Consider the following 19527-nt stretch of genomic DNA (forward strand, 5'->3'; position numbering starts at 1 on the left):
GAAATAGATGGAAAGAGGTGCTGACCTGCTTTGTTTGGACTTGTTTGCTAGGTGAAGTTATATTTATGGATTTAGGAGGATGTATATTTCCTTACCAGTATTGTTGATATAGCAGAAAAAATATTTGAAAATTAAGTGATGCTTCATTGTTGATAGTTTCTAATTTTTTTGGTGTTTTGTTATCTGTGCTAGAGCTTCCAGAGGAGGTGAGAGAGCGATGGGAAACATTCTGCACAAGCTCTTTAGGAGAAACCAACAAGAGGAATACAGTGGATCTGGTAAGTAGTGATGGGTAAGGTATGAAAATTGCTGCTGCTTTACTTGGACAGTTTCTTTTTGTCAGCAGCATTGTCAGTCTTCCAAAATGCAGTGTACTTTTAAGGAGTCCCTCTAGTTGCTGAGTTATAGACCTGATAATTCTTTAGTTTACTTTTCAACTAAAGCCGTATCATTAATATTTGTGCAGGCATAATGCAGACAATCAGCTTGTAATAGCTAACTGGCTCCATTACCTAGTGTAGCTAATCCCAGACAAGGAGGAGGATTTCTTTACCTCTTCAAGGTCATGTCCTTGAAAACTCCAGTCTGCTTGAGAGTACAAACTAAAAGTGCAGGAGCTGGTGCTGATTGCTTTCTCTAGAGGATGTAAATGACCCAGTACAAGTTCAATAGAAGACTGCTACCTGCATTCCGCTGCCTGTGTTACTGTGTTACCTTGCTTAAGTAACTTTGCTTATTGTTGTGCACCTGCCACGTTTCTTCTGAATGCAGTTGTAGCGATTACACTTTTGGAAAAATACTTAACTCAAGTAGAAGAGGTGTGTGTAATCATGTTAAAAATACAATCTAAGAGCAATCACTTGGAGACTTTAATAAGTAGAGGCAGTTTCTGATGTCAGCAGGTAAATTTGTGAATTTTATTTTACCTGTCTTCTCCAGGAACGTGTACTTTGCATGTGGCTTCATTAACTTCTGCTAGTCTTCTGTTGTTTGGACTATAATTAATTGTTGAATTTGCTATTTTAACAAATATTAACTGGAGCAAGGTGTTAACAGGTGTCAATAGAAGCAATAGGAAATTCATCTGAAACTCTGCAACTTGCGAACATGACTAAAAGATGTACATAAGGCATTTTTTCTTGAGCCTGTGAATGCAAAGAAGTGTGTAGGGCTTGCAGATGAATGTTATTTTTCCTCTTGGTAGAAAATAAATCTTGGTCAAGACCAAAAGAAGGATCATGTAAAGAGGAAGAATTTTAGGTTTATGAAAAATGGCACTAATTGGCTCTTTAGATACATAATCATGTGCTTTGAGGTACTTGATGTAATAACAGTAAAACGTAATTGAAAACTTGCCTCCAAACTCTGCAGTTTTCAGTAGGATAGAAAGACAAAGCATTAAAACAATTTCTTTTATCTGAAATAAACAAATGCATTATCTACTATGCCAATGACCCAATTTATTTGTCTAGGTTACTACCTGCCACATTCATTCTTCCAGTGATGATGAAATAGACTTTAAAGAAACTGGGTTCTCACAGGATTCTTCTTTGCAGCAGGTGAGTTGAATTCTTTTAACAGCTTAAGTTGCTCTTTCTGTAAAAGTAAATTAAGTAATTTTTTAAAAAGCAGTGGAACTTTTATTTTCTCTCACAAGCAAATATAAATCTAGAAAGTTTAAATTAAAACCTAGGCATGTGTGCATGCACACAACTGTGTCTTACCAGACTCATAAGCATCTCTTTGAGCTCTTTTGCTGGTAGTGAGAGTGGGATCCTTGTGGCACAAGATTGCCAGTAGATCACTTAGATGGAATCACATGCTTTAGATGCATTATTTGTCGGGGTTACTAACCAGAATCTTTCAGATTACACTAACAGCTGTGTAGTAACTGCCTAATCTGATATTGGCTTTGGTATTTTATGCATTTTCTATAGTTTTTATAGTAAGTAATTGCTTGTCTAAGTTTCAGTTGTGGGTGGTGGCTCAATCTTAAAATCTTGATGCATTTTTATCTGATTAAGTGCTTTTGTACCTATAAGGTGCACCTGTACAAAAACTTGATAAGTTGGGTGCTATCTTTAGCAGCTTTAGTGAGAAAGTAAGATCTTCTAATGTCTCTGTGCTTTTCATGCATCCCCTTAGTGACCTGCTGTGCCTAGGCAATCCCAGCAGTTCCAGGTAGTTAATCTGGAGAAATGCAGATGGTCCAGTGCTGCTTCTTTCAAGTTTGTCTTGCTGTATACCTCCTCCTTTTATATATATATTTTCTTTTTCCTTCAATTTTCATAATTCCTTGATCTAAACTTGGGGTTTTTTGATTGTTCTTTTGTTTTCTTTCCATATTCACTTTGTTCAACTTTACCACCGTACTGTGTCCCCTCAGCTACCTGGGCAAGAAACCAAGAGTTGACATGACAGCTTTATTTCATAGAATATCTTAGCATTGACTGACATTATATATGGAAATAATGTTATTAAAAGTCCCTAGAGGATGTGTAGTAATTTATAATTTAATGATAGTCCTGGGAAATAAGAGACAAAAGCTATTGTTAGGGGTAGATGATGCCCACATGTACCTTAGTGTATATACCGATCTGCTGGCAGTTGACACTCATCTTTATTTAAAACACCAGCACAGTTGTGTCAGTGACACTGCACTGAGATGTAAAATGTTCAATGGTTTCATTCTTGTAATATTTAATAGATGCTGCTGGTGTGTGTGCCTGAGACTGATTTTGCTAGTGATACCTGCATAGTAAATATGCAACTGTGCTGTAATATCTATATATAATTTACTTTTCTGGTTCTTACTATTTATGACTTCATGTTATTTTGAGCAAAGACAGCTTTTTCTTTTATATAATGTTGTTCCTCTGTTTCTTTGGGGTGCATTTGGAAAGGTGCTGGTTAAGGTTAACAGATTCAACTTCTTTATTGAAAGCTGTTAGATTGGCTTTCAAATCAATAAATGTGAGTAGAGTTGGAGTTGATGCTGCCTTTCAAAATTCAGAGGTTAAGACAAATCCTTTTCCTGTCCTTTTATGTTTAGCTTAGATAGACTTTTATCTCTTTGAAGCAAAATGGGCAAATAGATTTTAGAGTATTAGTAGAATCATTATATCACTGTCGTTGGTCCTGGGGTTGCCAGGCCTTTTCTGATTATCAGATGCAACAAATGACGTCCAATTTTATTGACCAGTTTGGCTTCAACGATGAGAAGTTTGCTGATCAAGATGACATTGGCAAGTGAGTATAATATTACACTGAATTTGGCTATAGTCTTGTGAGTTTTCTTTCTGACTGTGTTTTTGGCTGTGGTTTTGCTGGTGATAAATACAAGCATTTACTGATGTGAAGCAGTTGCCAATCAGTCCTGTCTTTTTGTGCCATCTGTGTGCATTGATAGAAGCCTCCCTGAGGGATGCTGAAGCTTCTCTTCATCTAATTTTTTGGTTGTACTTATCTTGAGAACACTGTGCTTGTGAACAAAAAACTGAATTATAACTCTGCTTTTTAACAGTCTTTTTGACAGACAGCCATGGCTGTTGACCTAACATTGTTTGGGTCACTTTCACTTTGTCTCAAAGTGGGTTTTTTTCCCTGCTGATGACCAGATAAATAGCTCTACTTCTGAGTTTTCCTGGAAAGGATGACAGGAACAACCTGTTTCTGAGTGTACTTTTCTGTAGGGGAGAGTAAGGAAGGGCATTGTAAATCTGCCTTTGTTTATAAGATCAAGGCAGTTAAGACTGATTTCTACAAATAGTGTTAGTGAAAGATGAGGAAATGAGAACAGTCTAGGTCAGGTTAAAAAACCCCAAACTAAACAAAAACCAGCACATAACAGAAAACACCCCTCAGAAAAGCTAGTATCTTTCTTCGTAAGTGAATGTATGCATTAAAGGGAAAAGGGGAGAATAGGGGTTCTTGCAGATGGTAAAGCTCATCATTGTTTTTATAAGATTTCATGGCTTGGGATGCCAGAACATGCAGGTAGGAATAAGAAGAATTACTTCAAGATGGTTTTTAGAAGGATGCTTCTATAATAATCTCAGTGCTCTTCTGTAAGACATGTTTAGTAAGTGATGTCTGACTGAAGCTTGTGTCTTCCATTCAAGAAGCATTGCTGCATTTTTCCACCACAGAACCTGCTGAGATTAGAGATTAAGATATGATAGATGAAGTAACACAGGATGCTCTTTAACTTTGTTAGAAGCAAGTGGATTTTGGGGAGGATAGGAATTGTAATTCCCTAAAGTTTGTGCCTTTGGAAGTCTGTTCTGTTGGTAGAAAGAAGATGACTACTTACATAAAGAGGTCCCAAGACTTTTGACAGGTACACTGATAATGTACTCACAAAGTTGAATTAAGCTGTAGGTGAAGTTACTTTGAAGTTATGCCTTCTGTACAAGAATCAGTTACACTCTAAGTTACCTGCATAGCATCATGCAGTAATGCAGTCACACTCACAACTTAGGTTCCATTAGACCACTTACCTTTTCCCTACTTTGGAATGCAATGAATATTAGAGGAAGTGTCATGTGTGCTCTGCTGAATGCACTCATGGCTAGACAAAGAACATATGAGCTCTTCTGATATGTAAAGATGTGTCAAGCCTAATATATAGTGTTATGTTTGGGAAAATGTTTCAGTGATTGGTTAAAAAATGTTTGTGGGGTTCCTTTGTTAAGAAACAGAACTTTATACTATTTTACATTTTGTTCCTTCCTGTTGAAAAGGTCCTTTGATAGAAGGGTGAAATTTGCAGGATTTTGAGATATATCATGGTAGAGCATAGTCGGGTTAGGCATTCTTTAGGCCTAGGTTTTCTCCAGTGCATAGCAATACATGCTGTGTATGAGATTTGGGTATATAGTTTCAGTTATGCTTGTTTAGACTTGTTGCATACACCTAACTGTAGATGGCAATGTTCTGTGTTTTTGTTAAAAATATTTAGCGGTTAAAAAAAAAAAAAATCACAGGAATGCCTGGTCTCCTTGGTGCATAATTTTGAGTGTTTTGTGTTGGAGACTGTCTTTTATCTTTTATTTTTAGATTATTGTAATATAAGAAACCAAACAGAAATTGTGTCTTCACGTCACAATAGAAAGTCCTGTTTTATTGAGTACCTTTCTTTTTTTCTTGTAGTGTTTCTTTTGATCGGGTTTCAGACATCAACTTTACCCTCAATACAAATGAAAGTGTAAGTATGTGTTCCCATATTATCAGAAAAATTACTGTCTTTTAAGCTTTGGCATGACCTCAAAGTTTTGGCAATGGTTATGTTTTTTTCCTTTTATGTGGAAACCACTGGGAAATAATTACCCTGCCTTATTCTCATATCATGAGATTTGCTAATTGGAAGACTCTGTTGTTCTTTCTGATCAGTATTAAGCAGAATTGCTTCTAATTTGTATAGCTGGGTTTAAGATTGGGCTTAGGTCTGATTTGTGCATACTGCGCACTTGCATTTTATGATTTAGAAGCTATTTAAATCTTCAGTGAGATTGTAGTGATAGGAAAGTAAGGACAGAGCTTCTGAACCTCAGTATTATTTGTTGGTTGAGCTAAAATGACCCCCCACTACAGAAAATAAAGCTGGAGTACTTTGTGCCCTGGTTGTCTGGAAAGCTCTTTGGGGTCACTCCCATATCCCATTTTTAAGTATGATGGAAGCTCTGAAGTGTTCTTTGGTCCACTCAGTTTGTTGCTAGCCAAGTAAAACAGGCAGCACTGTGTATTTTCTAGACAAGCTTTAAATTAAGACATTCTGGATTTCTGCTGCTTTTAGAGAAATGCTTAAGATTCTCTTCAGAATAGTCATGTATTTTCAAGATGTTTACTAATATAATATGGATTTTATACTTTTGCTGTATTTAGGGCAATATAGCCTTGTTTGAGGCATGCTGTAAGGAGCGGATACAGCAGTTTGATGATGGTGGCTCTGATGAAGAAGACATCTGGGAAGAAAAACATATTGCATTTGCACCGGAGTCCCAGCGGCGTTCCAGGTGAGAAGGGTGTTTCTCATCCAAATAGCAGTATAGCGAGCCTGCAGTAATACACCTGTCCTCTGGTTCAGTCTGTCTGTCAGTACAGACTGTCCAGCAGAACTAGGTATTCCCATTCTGTGGAGAAATGAGTGGAGATGTGGCTCTAGTGATTTGTTTTCCAGCCATAATTTGCAGAAGATACACTTTGGCTTTCATAGGTTGTTGGCTTTGGGTTTTTTTTCCCTGCTGTATGTTCTTTCCTTCTGCTTTAAACTGGCCTGGCTGTCCTTGCTTTGGACAAGGCAGCCCAGCTCCACACCTCTATTAAAAGATCTTGCTGTCCTCACTACAGTACCAGTATGGCTGTGAACAAAGGAAAATGCATTGAGTGGAAGGAGCACCTAGGCCCCAAAACTCAGGGCTGTGCAGCCTCCCTCAGTATCTGCTGAAAGCCTCTTCATGTGATCAAGTGAAAAATCTTAAACCTTGTTTCTTTGAGAGAGAAATGAGGGGAATACTAAGAGCTGAAAATTATACCTCAAGTAATCTGTCAGAAATAATTGTAATTCTCTCTAGCCTGCAACTCTGCAGTATTTCATTGTGCCCAGGGTGTTATACCAAAACCACAGCGTAAACTCTCTCTTTGTATTTAAAGCTCGGGCAGTACAGACAGTGAAGAAAGTACAGATTCTGAAGAAGAGGATGGAACTAAACAAGACTTGTTTGAATCCCACACCAATACAGAGGACAAAATGGAAGTAGACTTAAGTGAACGTACGTCACTTTTTTCCCTGCTGCTTTGGGTTATAGAAAATTGTTAGATCTAGCAGCCTGATTTTATAAGAGTTTCCTTGTTGACTGCTTTTATTCCAACTGTCTTTCCACTTGCTACAGAGCATGCACATATTGGGAAGTTTGAATTCCTTACATGTCTTAAATTACGTACTCTCTCTAAAATTCATGTTTCTACTCTTCAAGAGTTAAAAAAGGATGAGTAGTCAGAAAGGGGAGGATTAAATGCTCCTTTATAAATATTGAGTGCCTACAAAAACTTGGTATGTTATTATCCGAACCCAAAAGATGGTATTTTTTACTGGAAGCCTTTCAGACCAGTTTTTTGTCTAACAGTGCTCTTTTAGAAGACTTCCTACAGAAGATCAGTGAACTTGCATTGTTCTGGTTTCAAATGTGAGTGAAAGATACACATCAGGGGACTCTTATATGGAATCTTAACTGATGTAATAGGTTGAAAAGTTTTCACATTCAAGTCAGACTAAAATGGCTTTTGTTAAACTCCAATGTCTGTAGGTAAAAGCCCTGTGTTTATCTAGACTGTAAGGAATTAAATTAGAAGGAAAAGTTAAGGGTTTTCTTTTCTTTTGTCAGATTGGTGTCGTTGGCATCTGTGTGTCAAACAAGTTTTGATCCATGTGGGTCTCCTCCCATATCTGCCTGGGTTGGAATTTCTAATTGCTAGTCAGAGCTTCCTTTTCAGCCTGTTTTTTTGTATGTAAGTGTTAATGAAAAACATGTTTCCCTTGGGTAGGTGAAGTTTTTTGAATTGACCTATCCTAAATTAGATGCTATTCACAGTTGCTCCCAAATTTACAATATCAATAAGTATTTTAAGTTGTAAGAAGCCTTGAACATTTCTGAAATTTAGCAGTGGTGTTAGTGCATGAGAAGTTATTTGAAGAAATTGAAAAAGGGATAAAAACTTTTGTGATTTATATTATTATAGAAATTAGTTTGAAAAATGGTAATATTGAGGTTAATTTAAAGGGTAAAGCAGGATTGTACTTGTGATTTAATACGTTTTATTAGTTTTGTTCTTCAGATAAACTTTTTATTTATTTTTTTTTTAGCAGAGTACTCTGAATTACTGATATTCTGCCTTATTAGCAGATTTTTCCTTTTAGGGAATACATTAATTTTTTAACAGGATGTACAGGATTTTTCTGCATGTGCTTTCAAGTCTAGTTATGAATCTTGCTTCTCTTTATGAAATGTACATAGAGGGAATCAGTGTTAGGCATATGTGCACTCATGTTCTTTATAAAAATTTGTTCCTAATGACCCTGGTGATGGTTTTTCAGCACCTAACTGGTCAGCGAACTTTGATGTACCCATGGAGACTGCACACGGTGCCAGTCTGGATTCTGTTGGCTCTGCTGTGTGGAGTACTGAAGCATCTGTGCCAGCTAAAGAAACTGGCTGGGCTTCTTTTTCTGACTTCACATCCTCTTTGAGGTAAGAATGCCAGTTATTCAGGGTGAGTTTGGTTTTCTTGGGGTGTCCATCTCTACACAAGCCTGTGTTGCTGGTGTCTGTAAAGTGTTGTGTGTTCCAGCAGCATGTGTCTGTATGATCTTCCTTTCCAGGATGGGTGGGTACTAGTGCTTTAGGTTTTTTTAAATTTTGTATTGTTATGTAGCTGTGATAACTAGGTTAAGCAGTTCTGCATGATTTTGAGAAAACCCAAGATAATGCTGGTTTTTTTTTTATTGAACTCTACACTCTACTTAAGTCTTGTGTATGTACCTAATTAAATAGATGTAAATTTTGAGTTGCCAAATATTGGCAGTCAAGAACTAATTCCTTCTCATATTGGAAGACTTTGCTTTTATACATTTGGCTCTTGACTTTCTGCCTGGGCATTAAAACAGCTCAGCTATAAAAGTATGATTTTTTTTTCCCCCAACATAAAACTGTGTTGTTTCATGATTGAGGCAGGTAAATTAAGAAAATGAAGACTTGGAGTTGCCACATTACTGGATAGAAGAGACATTCTGTAAATGGTGACATGTTTTTCAAGTGGCCAAATCTTGTCATCTGAGTTCCTTTAAAATGAAAAACTTGTAGCTTTACTGTATATAAAATTAAGAAGTGAAATCACTTTTGTAGTGGTTCATGACTGCACTGACAGTCTCGACAGAGAACTATCAAATTGGAAAAATACATTTAGCAAAACAGTTAAAAATATTTGGAAACACTGCAAGGAGCTGGTGATACCTGTATGCCTTAGTTACCGGGGAAATGTCCACTAGTACTTGTCATGTAACAAAATCAAGAGAAAATAAGAATACCATCAAACATCCTCAGCTCAGTTCTGGTGCATTTTGCATTACTTCTATTTAGCATGTCTTTCCAGCACTCTTAGAACAAACTTGCATAATTCAGTTTCAGTATAGTTCTAGGCCTTACGGCTTTCAGAGAACTAATACTGTTTTAAGGACACTTTATTTTGCTATTCAGAAATGTTTCTAAAGGTTTTTTATTCTACTTGAAGCTCAAAAGACTCCTTAAGAAGCAATTCTCCTGTGGAAATGGAAACAAACACAGATGCAGGTGATCCCTTGAGTGCAAATGCAACTACTGTTACAACACAGCTAGAGAGTAAGTAAACTGCACTGCATTTCCAAACGCAAATGGCTTGATCATGGGAGTTGTACAAAAGAAAAATCTCCATAGACTTTAAAATTTTAGGTTTAGACTCCTCTCTGGCTCTGCTGCTGTTCTGACAGGTATTAAAAGTGACTGTTCAAAAGAATTTATAAACTATTTAAAATAGTTTCCAATTTAAAACAAGAGCCATTGTTACCGATATCTCTAAAAAGTTTGCTCATCATGAGCAGAAAAGCCATTACAAAGAAACAAAGTTTGTTTTGTTAGAGGATCTTCTCACTTGTGTCAGCATTTAGCTGAGCTGATGGCCAAAAAGAATGGTAGCCTCCAGTCTTGACCTGTGTGGTAATGGGCCAGCAGCCTCAATGTGTTCAAATTTCTCCTTCCTGCTCATTTTTTTCTAAGGCCATCTTCACTGTACATGCCCTAATTGCTTATTCTACATGTATGAACTGGTAAAAGGACAAAAATATTTTGATGAGCTTTTTTTGTATATATTATTACCAGAGAGAGCAAGAAGTGCAGGTGAGAAATCCAGGCACACTGGACATCCCAAAGATTTGTCAGTACTCAGAAGCTTAAAGTCTTAAGCTTAAATTTGTACTGTGTAGACTTGTCATGAATTTGACTGTACACACTATAATCCTACTAAGGCCTTGTTTAGGCAAAACTGTTGCAGTAACCACTGTCAGTCAAAATAAAAAAAGCTACAGACTATGGCTTTTCCTTAAACCATCTGTAAATAATCCTGATGCTCTCCATGCAGCACTTGCAGAAAGGTGACATTCTCTCTGTAAGGAAGAATTCGAGAAGTGTGCAAAGCTGCAAAAATACCATTCTTGATATATTAGCTTATGTGCTTGCACATGAAATAGAAACATAACCAGCCATATGCTAAATTGCTTCTATTTCTACTTGCAGCCCCAGGAAGTGTTGCTATGGAGGCAAGCTCAGATGGAGAGGATGATGTGGAAAATGCAGACAAGGTAACCGAGACAGTCATGAATGGCAGCATGAAGGAGACACTGAGCCTAACTGTAGATGCTAAAACTGAAACTGCTGTTTTCAAAAGGTAAGAATGCCTGTTTGTCTTCTCACCATGTAAATAGAACACTGTTGATGGAACACTGTATCATCAAAGAGAGTTTAAGTGATAATTCCTGAGGCATACTAGAAACCTTTCAGAGTAACTGTTTTGAAATTTGACTTTTAGTTAGTTACTATAACATGCGACCTTACTTATCAAGCCTTAGTTTCAGTGCAAGGTTATTAGCAGAGGACTGACTCAGCTTTTGTCCTTGGGGCACATTATTGTGCATTTTTCATGTACAGTTCTTTTAACATTGCACATCAAAACTAAGCTTTTAAAATTTTGCACAGAATTCTTAGATTTGGATTGGAATTTCATTCTCCTCATTCAGGAGGATGGAAGGCCAGCCAGGCACTGCTTTTGAGTGTAGCTCCTCAGACACTTTGGGTGATCACTGTTGGTGGTATGCATGATGGTGTTAAATCTGTTCTAGACTACAGGTGACACATGTAATTCTAGAATAATTGGAAGAACAACTTCCTAATTTTGCTGTCTTCTGATCCAGAGATTCAGGAATAAGTGTCTTACAACATGGTCAAATTGTATATTATATCAACACTGTGATCCTTTTATGAGAATAAAGCACATTTCAGTGTTGTCTACTCCATCCCATCTGCTAAGATATTGTGATCTCAGATTTAATGGTTGAGTGCGTTTTGTTTAGTATCAAATATTTCTGTAGGGAAACAGAAGCTACAAAGAGTATGACATGCAAAAATTTCTCCTTTATTGAAGCTGACGTGTTCTGGCTCCACTCTGATGTTGACAAATTGGAACACGCTGCTAGAGCATTTTGACATGCAGCCCTCTTCTCGTTCTTCTAGAACAGCTTTCTAGTATCTGTCCCTATTCTAGCTTTAAATACTAAAAAGAAATTGTCAGTATGTCTTGGAAATTGCTTTAAAAAAACCAACCCTAAATCTATTGCAGTATATGAAACTTCTCCAGTGTTATTCCTTACACTGCCTGTTGTTTAAATTAATTTACTTCATTAGGAGAAGTGGTCAGAGATAATTCCTGAACTATCCAAAATGAATAGACCTTGAAAACCGAACAGCCTTCCGCCACTCTTGATTCCATCCTTTTGGTTATCTGAGTGACTTAACTTCTGATGGTCTTCAGCACAGAGGAGGGAAAATTTGTGCCTGCACAGTGCTTCTTAATCAAATGGCATTGGCGTTGGAGTGAACCACAGCACTTTAGAGAGGTGTTGGGACTCTGTGCAGATAGATGTCACGTGAAGCCATCCCATAGTGCATTGCTGATGTAGTAAATGATGTGTCTGCTCTCCAGTTTGTTGTCTTTTGCACAATGCTTTTACATGGTCTTCACTATTAGATGTTCACAAATTTGGTTTAGTTATCCGTGGTGTCTTTAAACTTCTCCTTAAACTAGTTTAGCTCACATGCACTTTTAAGTTGTGTGATACTGGTGCAAAAACTAACGTGAGGAGGCAGCATCTGGTGACAGTTCCTGCCTCCCTTCATGGAATTACCTGCTAGAACTGCAGTTAAAAGGACACAGAGGTGCAAAGGGAAGCAATATCATAGAATTGCCCCAGTCAGAAGGGACCTTGAAAGTTTATCTGGTCCAATCTTTTATGGGAAATGGAGCCCAGATGAGATTACCAGGCACTCTGGCCTATGGTATATTGAAAACTCGGATCTTGATTTGTAAGGTAAATGTCAAAGGAACATACAAGGGAGCTCAAAGATGAGGTCTTAAATGTAGAGACTGTTCTACTCTGATAGACATGTGCAGCTTCATAGTGAGTCAGTGCTCAAGTGGCATTTTTTTAAACCAGCTTGCTGGGAAAAGGTCTAAAGTAATGGACATTTAGAATAGCGAGGGGAATCCTACTCTGGCCTGTTTGCCTTTCAAAGTGGATGCTTCCAGACTTCAGCTTTATGTAGGTTTCTGTCAATAGAAAGTTGATGGTGTTGAAGTCAACATTGAGGGGATTTATAAGCGCGGTAGTTAATTTGTGGAAAGCTGCAAAGGACAAAAATGTGATTTCTGAACTTAGTTCAGAGTGGAGATCAAGTAGGAAGAGTGCCAGCAGAGACTGCCTCTTTAAAAAATAAAAATAACTAGGACATCACTTTCGATGGTGATGGTGACAAGTATTTTATTTGGAAGGAATGCGAAGAGTATCAAGGCAAATGAGATGGGGAGATTAGATGGGGAAACTTGATGAGAGATTGCAATGCAAAAGACAGTATTTTTGCAGGCTCTGCAGGATAGAAGGAGAAAAGAGAAGGATTCATTGAAATTTAAAGGATCCATGGAAAGGAGAACTGTGAGAATAGGAAGAAAACCAGCAGAGGAGATTGGCACTTCTTGAATAAATAGATTTGTTGCTACAGAGGTATAAGATTAATGTTTGTCTACTTCAGAGCTACTTTATAACTATCTCTTGCAGGTATATTTGCTCAAATATTTATTTTAGTTCGGTCATAATGGTGTGATTGAGGTGGAAGAGGGTGGAATAGAGAGGCAGAAAAGTTTGGGTTTAGAGGCAAACCAGAAGATTTGTTCGCTAATGACTTTTGAGGCTGCCTGGTTACATGGTACTGTCTTACACAGTGTGAGTGTACAGCTTTTTCGCTGAACTTTTTTTTGTCAACAAGAGGAAGTTTGTGAAGTAGATTGGGCTGCAGTCTTTGTACCCCATTAACCATAGATAGTATTCACTGTGGAGTTACTAGGGAGTTTATTATGTAAGATAGTGATGAGTTAATTATTTTGCTGGTATGTTTCGTGGACAGACTTCATTAATGCCGGTTTCTGAGGGAATCTTGAATTTCTTTTATACTTTCTTCCATTTTTGCATTCTTCTGGCTTCAGAGTGTTGAAATCCTATCGGTATGTATAGTAAAAGCTCGTGATTGTTACCACTTCAGGCATCACATACATTCCTTTTTTCCTTTCTGATCTTATTTGCAATCACTGTGTTTCCTGCCCTTTTATCCGGTCAAGTTTTAATGGATGTGAACACCAGTGCATCATTAGGTGTTTGTGAAGTCTAGAGCCATGTGCTTGATCTTCATATTGCAGTCATAACTTAAAATCCATTTGCATGTGAAGTATGGACCCGTCTCAGTTTTCTCCTGTTGCCTGAAATTCCCTATAAATAATCTTCAAAGTTAAATACATTACATAACAACTTGCCTTTGTTTTGTTTTGTTTTTTAAGTGAGGAAGGAAAATTAACTACCTCGCAGGATCCTTCTTGTAAATATGTAGTAGAAGAGAATACAGAGGTTGCAGAAGAGGTCCCTTCAGGTCTTCAGCCTACTAACAGCAGTCCAGAACAGAGGTAACTGCATTCAAGGATGCTTTCAATTCCCTAAATAGCAGTTTGTGTGCTTTTCTAACAGGGTTGATCTAAAGAGATTGAGTTTAGCTCAATCTAAAAATGTGCTTGCTTTTATTTTATGAAATTCTCACAAGTTGAATTTTCAGTTGTTTCTAAGACTCTTGAGCCATCAAAGGTGTATTTTTCTTGCAGGGAGTTATAAATATCCCTGTTCTGTTCTGGGACAATGTTACCAAGTTAGAACAGTGAATTGATGCACAGAAGTCTACTGTGTGTTCTGATTGTACTCTAGGTAGATTAAAAAGATGTAAACATGTTTGACAAATTTAGATTCTGTTTTTAAGACTTATTTATGAGCTAGTATTTAACTAGCTCCTTTCCTCTAACTTCCTGCTCTGCATAAATCTCAGACTTGTTCAAGAAGGGGATTCTAATCAGAAAAAACAACCCTGTATACCTAAAGTGGGAGACCCAAAAACTCTTTCACAGTGTCTTCTAGAGATGCTGTCTTTATCAACACAACAATATTTTTCTTAATGTTGATAAGCATTACATTGTAGGGAAAAAGTCCTTGGGTGCTAGGTGATTATCTTTTGAGTAAAGATGCTTGTCTCAACCAACAGAGGGTTTTCAGAGGTAGCAGTTTGCTAGATTGCCTTTAGGTTGTGGGAAATCTCAAGGAGCTCCTTTCACTGAATTCTGCTGGCTTCAGCAAAGCTCAGAACTTTCTCTAAAGGTGGCTGTTGCAGTAGATCCTCATAAGCACAGGATTAATACCAAGATAAACCTAATGGTGCTTTTGGGGCTCCATGTATATATGACTAGTAGAAGGAGTCCCCTAGGTAGGTCTCTGGCTGGTGGCTAGCAGGAGTAATCTCTGCTGGGAGCCCTGTTCTGTCATGGACTTTTTTGCAGCTAATAAGTGAGTGACGGTTGTGCAGACTGTCACACTTCTGTCCATGCAGCCTTTGTTTCTTACCTTCCCAGTTTCTCTAAAAAGTGTTTGCTTTTGTCTAGTGCTGTCTGTCTTTTCTCTAATGTTTACATATGTTTTTTAAAAAGTGTTTTTAGAGCTTAGCAGCCAAAGACTTAGCTAGGGGGCTTCTGCTGGTCATGTGCATGTAGAGCACGGACCCCAGAGTGGCTTCTCTGTGATGTCCACCATCAGAGAACAGCAGTTACAGGTAACTTTCCTCATCTGTAGTTTCAAGCAGTATTTGCTTTCTTTTAGAGAATCTTCAAATGTATTCCATAGACTTGCACTGAATGGAAACTGAGATTTTTTTTGCCTTTGTTCTTTGCATATTTTTGATATCCTCATGCATTGGTTTGATCTCTTTGTGCCAGTCCAGAGCAACTAAGCCCATGTTTACACTAAACTTTTATCTAGAAATGTATATACTGTTACTGTTTTCACTCTTGTAGGTTTGCTCTCCATTTTCCTTCATACTTCATGAACGTTTCATCCTAATGGACTGACTTTCAAAGTATTTGTGAAAGGCTCTTTGTAGATTAGATTAATAACTAAAGCAAATTTTTAAGATGCTGTTGTTTTTTCCTGTTGTGTCTTAGCTGCTGGCTTTTCCAGTGCAACCTTAAGTACTCCTGGTATCACATTTTGCCTCAGAATAAGATTTGGATAAGTATCAGAAATGTGCTCTTTATTAGTAATTCTGAATACCACATCTCTGGAGATCACTTATTAGATCAGTTAGTGAAGACCACACATTCTTCAGTGGTGTGCTCAGTTAATTGAGTGCTATGCCTAATTAGGAAATAAGGACTCCAGAAATGCTGGACTGCAGAAGATAATTGGGATGAGCATGTTATTAGCACATGTTTCCTTCATTCACTTCATGGGTTTTGCTACACAGGATCCAGGGTTCTTAGTTTTTGGTTTGGTTTTTATTGCACCTGCTTGAATTTGCTTTGATCTTTTTTGTATACTTACATCTCTTTTTTTGGCCTCTTAGGACTGATCAACACACCCATTTAGGAGAGGCATCTGTTAATGGCCCTGTATGATATGTGATGTCTACTGCCTTGGCTGAAGAGAAAGAACTGATGTCCAGGTGTTTGAGTATTTCTTGAGGATATCATCTTGACCCTGTTGAAGCCAGTCACTGCTGCACTAATTTCGCAAGGAATCAGGACCAGCAACATTTATATTCTAGATTTTAAGACATTGTACAGAAATTCATAAGTGTAAAAATATTGCACATTGAGAAATACCAATAATTTTTGCGTATGTTTATATTGTATTGTTCTAAATAATGGGGGGCCTGTGAAATAAGATCCTGCTACCCATGTAATGATGACAGTAGTGTTACTATAGTTAAAATGGCTGTAAGAATAGTTTTATAAAAAAGTGAATACAAAAATCTAATGTATTTGAGACATAACTATTTGACGATTAGTGTGACCAAAGTATTTAGCAGTTTTCTTACATTTTTCACCTTGTAAAAAAGAAAAAGAAAATTCATGTTTTTTCTGAAACTGAAATGCCCTATAAATGTTATTTTGGTTGGTTTAGCTTACAAAAGTGATTTAAATAAGAATTTTTTGGTGTTCAACATTTTACAACAGGTTTTTTAATTGGTAATTGTTTTCTGTATTGTTCTAAACAGATCAAAAAATGTAAGTCTATTGGTAGAGATTTTAAGTATTTATTGCAACAGCTTAGTTGACAAATTGATGTTACTGTAAAGCCATATGTTCTGTTAAGTCTAGTTTGCTTGAAACAATACCTTCCAGGTGAAACACTAGAATCTTTGGAGTGCACATGGCTTGTTGTGTTTAAGTGGTTCACCTGCCTTTAAACAGTTCACCAAGATTTAGTTTAATACCAAGCATTATACAATGGAACATTTCAGAACAATCTGCGTATTTAAAACGCTATAATCCTTTTAGACAAGTCAAGTAAAAGAAATGCTCATGCTGCTAATGTAATTTCAGTACCTGCATTTTAAAAGTAAATAGTGTTTTTAATACAAATTTTGGCAGCAGAGCATGTTAATTGGTAATTTCACTGTACTGATCTGTGTGAGGCTTTCATTTGTATGTTCTGAACCAGTTTTTTCACAGCTGGTTTGTGTATATATATAGTGATTATGGAAACTAATTCTGTGTAATTTATAATTTTCTATGTCAGTGTAAAATTCCAACAGCCTTCTCAAACAAACAGAAGCAATATACTGTATATTGCCACATTGTCTGGTGAAAGGGTTAAAATACTCCTGCACTTTTAGACGCAAAACCATTTTTCTTTCTGTAATAGTCATATTCATTTATTTTTTACATAATTTGTTTTCCTGACCAGTATTTAAAGCCAAAAGGATATTCGAAACAATGGCCAATAATTTCTTTTAGAAGGCGTCCCAAACAACGTGCCTAAACATTACACTGCATACAGAAATAAAAAACCCACATGTATGTCACTGCCCTTATTGCTTTCTCTTTTGCATTTTTGGCAAGGTTCAGTGCACTTGTCCTGGGAAGTTTTTGCAAAGTGATCAGTTGTGTGAAAAAGAAGGGGTAAAACCATAATATCATAAGTGGAATTGGTAACTATAGTTGCCCTTTTATTTGTACTTTATAAGTGATGGAATCCAGTCAGTTTCTAAGTTTTCTTTATCAGTTCAGAATTACTTTCAGATCAGCTTGACCAAAACCATTTTGTGTGTTAGCTTTAAGGTTGCCAGCTGTCCTCTTGTCACTTTGATCTGTCAGCGAACAAGCAGCTTTGGAAACAAAACTGCTCATTTTGACACATGAATTGGAGTTAAGTAGAAATTCCAAATACAAGCAAGCAGCAAGTTGGTTTGCATAAGTTTGATGCTTGTAAGGAGAAAAACTTGCATCCTTTCCAGTGCAGCTATTTGTCCCGTGCTAAAAAGTTGATTTATTTAGCTCTGTAGCCAGGAAAATTGGAGAACACAGTAGATGAAATTGAGTCTGGGCCCTGTTTCCTTCACTTCAGCAATCTTGTACTTGTCCTTCTGTTCACAAACTGTCATATCAGTCCACTGTTCTGAGGAAGTGTAGGGTGTGTTTTACCCACTCACTCTATTCCTTGCACAAGGAATCTGAACTTGAAAGCATTGGAGGTGTGTTTGGGGAGGGGAGGGAGGGTCTATGGGTGGGTGTAAATACTCCTCTTCTGCCATCCTTCATCAACACTGCTGCTGATCTGCTGCTCACATAGCCTTACAAAGGTTTGAACGTACTGCAGGAATCCTGAATGGCTCTTACCCGGCCTATTTAATCAGATTGGACTTGCATGCAATGGAATTTGAGTCTTCTTTAAGAAAAGGTATTTTAATGCATTTGCAGCATGGACTGAAGTCTAATACCTTTGTACAGGTTTGAATTCCTACAGTGTTTTTAGCAGCAATTAGAAGGAAATGAGCTTGCTTTGAAAGGCTTGTCCACTGCCACATTCCACAGTGCTCTTTGAAATGACTAAAGGCTCAGTCACTTGAAACTGAGGAATAATGATGTTGGTTGATGTCAATGGGCAGTGGATTTAACCCTTAGGATTTCTCTGGAAAAGGATTTTTACTCAAGCAAGAGTATGTTTCAAAAGTGGCTAGACCAGTAATATCTGTAGTAGCTCATTGCCTCTTCCCATCTGGCAGAGTGGATGAATCATGCCTTCTTGACCAGTGAAACCGTTATTTTTAAGTGTAAGCCCTGAATTAGTTTTATAGCAAGATTGTTCCATTTAAGTAAAAGCATAAGTCATTATCTTGACTAACATTACTATTAATTCACTGAAAAGATAACAGGATAGTGGAAACAATCTCATTATGTGGTTGTACATGGAATCCCGTGTGACCATGCTCTTGAGTGAAGTCTACATTTTTGCACCTATTAAACCTTGTATCTACCTCTTGAAAACAGTGACTTCTGTGTTGTCATCTGCATACTTCTGTAGAAACTTACAGTGACATTCATGCTTTGTGTGAAATCTATTGAGGAGACTTGTGAGGAAGGTGAATCAGATTCTTACTGTCATTCATTATAAGCTTACCTTTCTGTTTAAATTTTAAAGCATTAATTTCCTTGGAGATTTTGTTTTCTGACATATGTCTCATACAGTTATATCAGGAAGTACTTACTGTATATAACTGGCTCTATTAATAGACTTAATCACCTCTGACTGTCTCAGAATAAATAGTGCTTTCTCTAGTGTAGTGTAAGTGCTTTGAGTTTCATTATGAAAGTGTCTGTATTGTTTTCCAAACCAAGATGGAAAATGGCTGTTATTGTGGCAGCAAAATGCCCTTTATTGCTAAAGATTTTAACATCTGTATTTTAGCTTCTGCATCTTACTTGCTAGCAAGGTAAGGATTTGGCATCTTCCTGTTCCATTATTGTTTGAGTATGTAAGGTTACAGCATGGAAGGAGATTAAGGTAATAAAATTAAAATAAAAAATGTTCTTACTGTAAAGATAGATGCATTTTTCTGTCTCCTTTAGGTAGGACAGTTCATGACATTTTTTGGACTTGCTCATACAAGGTTCTGTTACTTGTTTCAAATTATGATTTGTCCTGTGTTTATGGTCTTGGTTAATGACTTGGATGTAATCACACTTCTAATGATATCCAAGGGAAATCTGTATACTTCTTATTCTGCTGCCACAAGCTAAAGCAATGAGACCCAAACTTTAACTTGTGTTTTGCTGATAGCACCTTCCAGAATTTCTCTTTTAGAT

The 19527-nt window shown here is 37.1% G+C and overlaps 1 protein-coding gene across 13 annotated transcripts in view; it reads left to right on the top strand.

The window, feature by feature from the left end:
* Window positions 1-19251, top strand: part of PPP6R3 (protein phosphatase 6 regulatory subunit 3) — a 52709-nt gene extending 33458 nt beyond the window's left edge. For 6 of the 13 annotated variants that reach the window (XM_038137004.1, XM_038137008.1, XM_038137009.1 and 3 more), the window contains 12 exons: window positions 193-278; window positions 1473-1559; window positions 3152-3249; window positions 5152-5206; window positions 5884-6014; window positions 6652-6770; window positions 8093-8246; window positions 9286-9392; window positions 10323-10473; window positions 13339-13356; window positions 13687-13809; window positions 15783-19251. In XM_038137004.1, the coding sequence (XP_037992932.1) occupies window positions 193-278; window positions 1473-1559; window positions 3152-3249; window positions 5152-5206; window positions 5884-6014; window positions 6652-6770; window positions 8093-8246; window positions 9286-9392; window positions 10323-10473; window positions 13339-13356; window positions 13687-13809; window positions 15783-15834 (1181 nt within the window). In that variant the 3' untranslated portion in view covers window positions 15835-19251. Of the gene's footprint in view, window positions 1-192; window positions 279-1472; window positions 1560-3151; window positions 3250-5151; window positions 5207-5883; window positions 6015-6651; window positions 6771-7382; window positions 7507-8092; window positions 8247-9285; window positions 9393-10322; window positions 10474-12721; window positions 13312-13338; window positions 13357-13686; window positions 13810-15782 lie in introns of those variants that run through there. The other 7 variants (XM_038137012.1, XM_038137007.1, XM_038137015.1 and 4 more) reach the window with 7 other exon arrangements.
* The last annotated feature ends 276 nt before the right edge of the window (window positions 19252-19527 follow it).

This window comes from Motacilla alba, chromosome 5 (assembly GCF_015832195.1).
Source record: "Motacilla alba alba isolate MOTALB_02 chromosome 5, Motacilla_alba_V1.0_pri, whole genome shotgun sequence".
Classification (NCBI taxonomy): domain Eukaryota; kingdom Metazoa; phylum Chordata; class Aves; order Passeriformes; family Motacillidae; genus Motacilla; species Motacilla alba.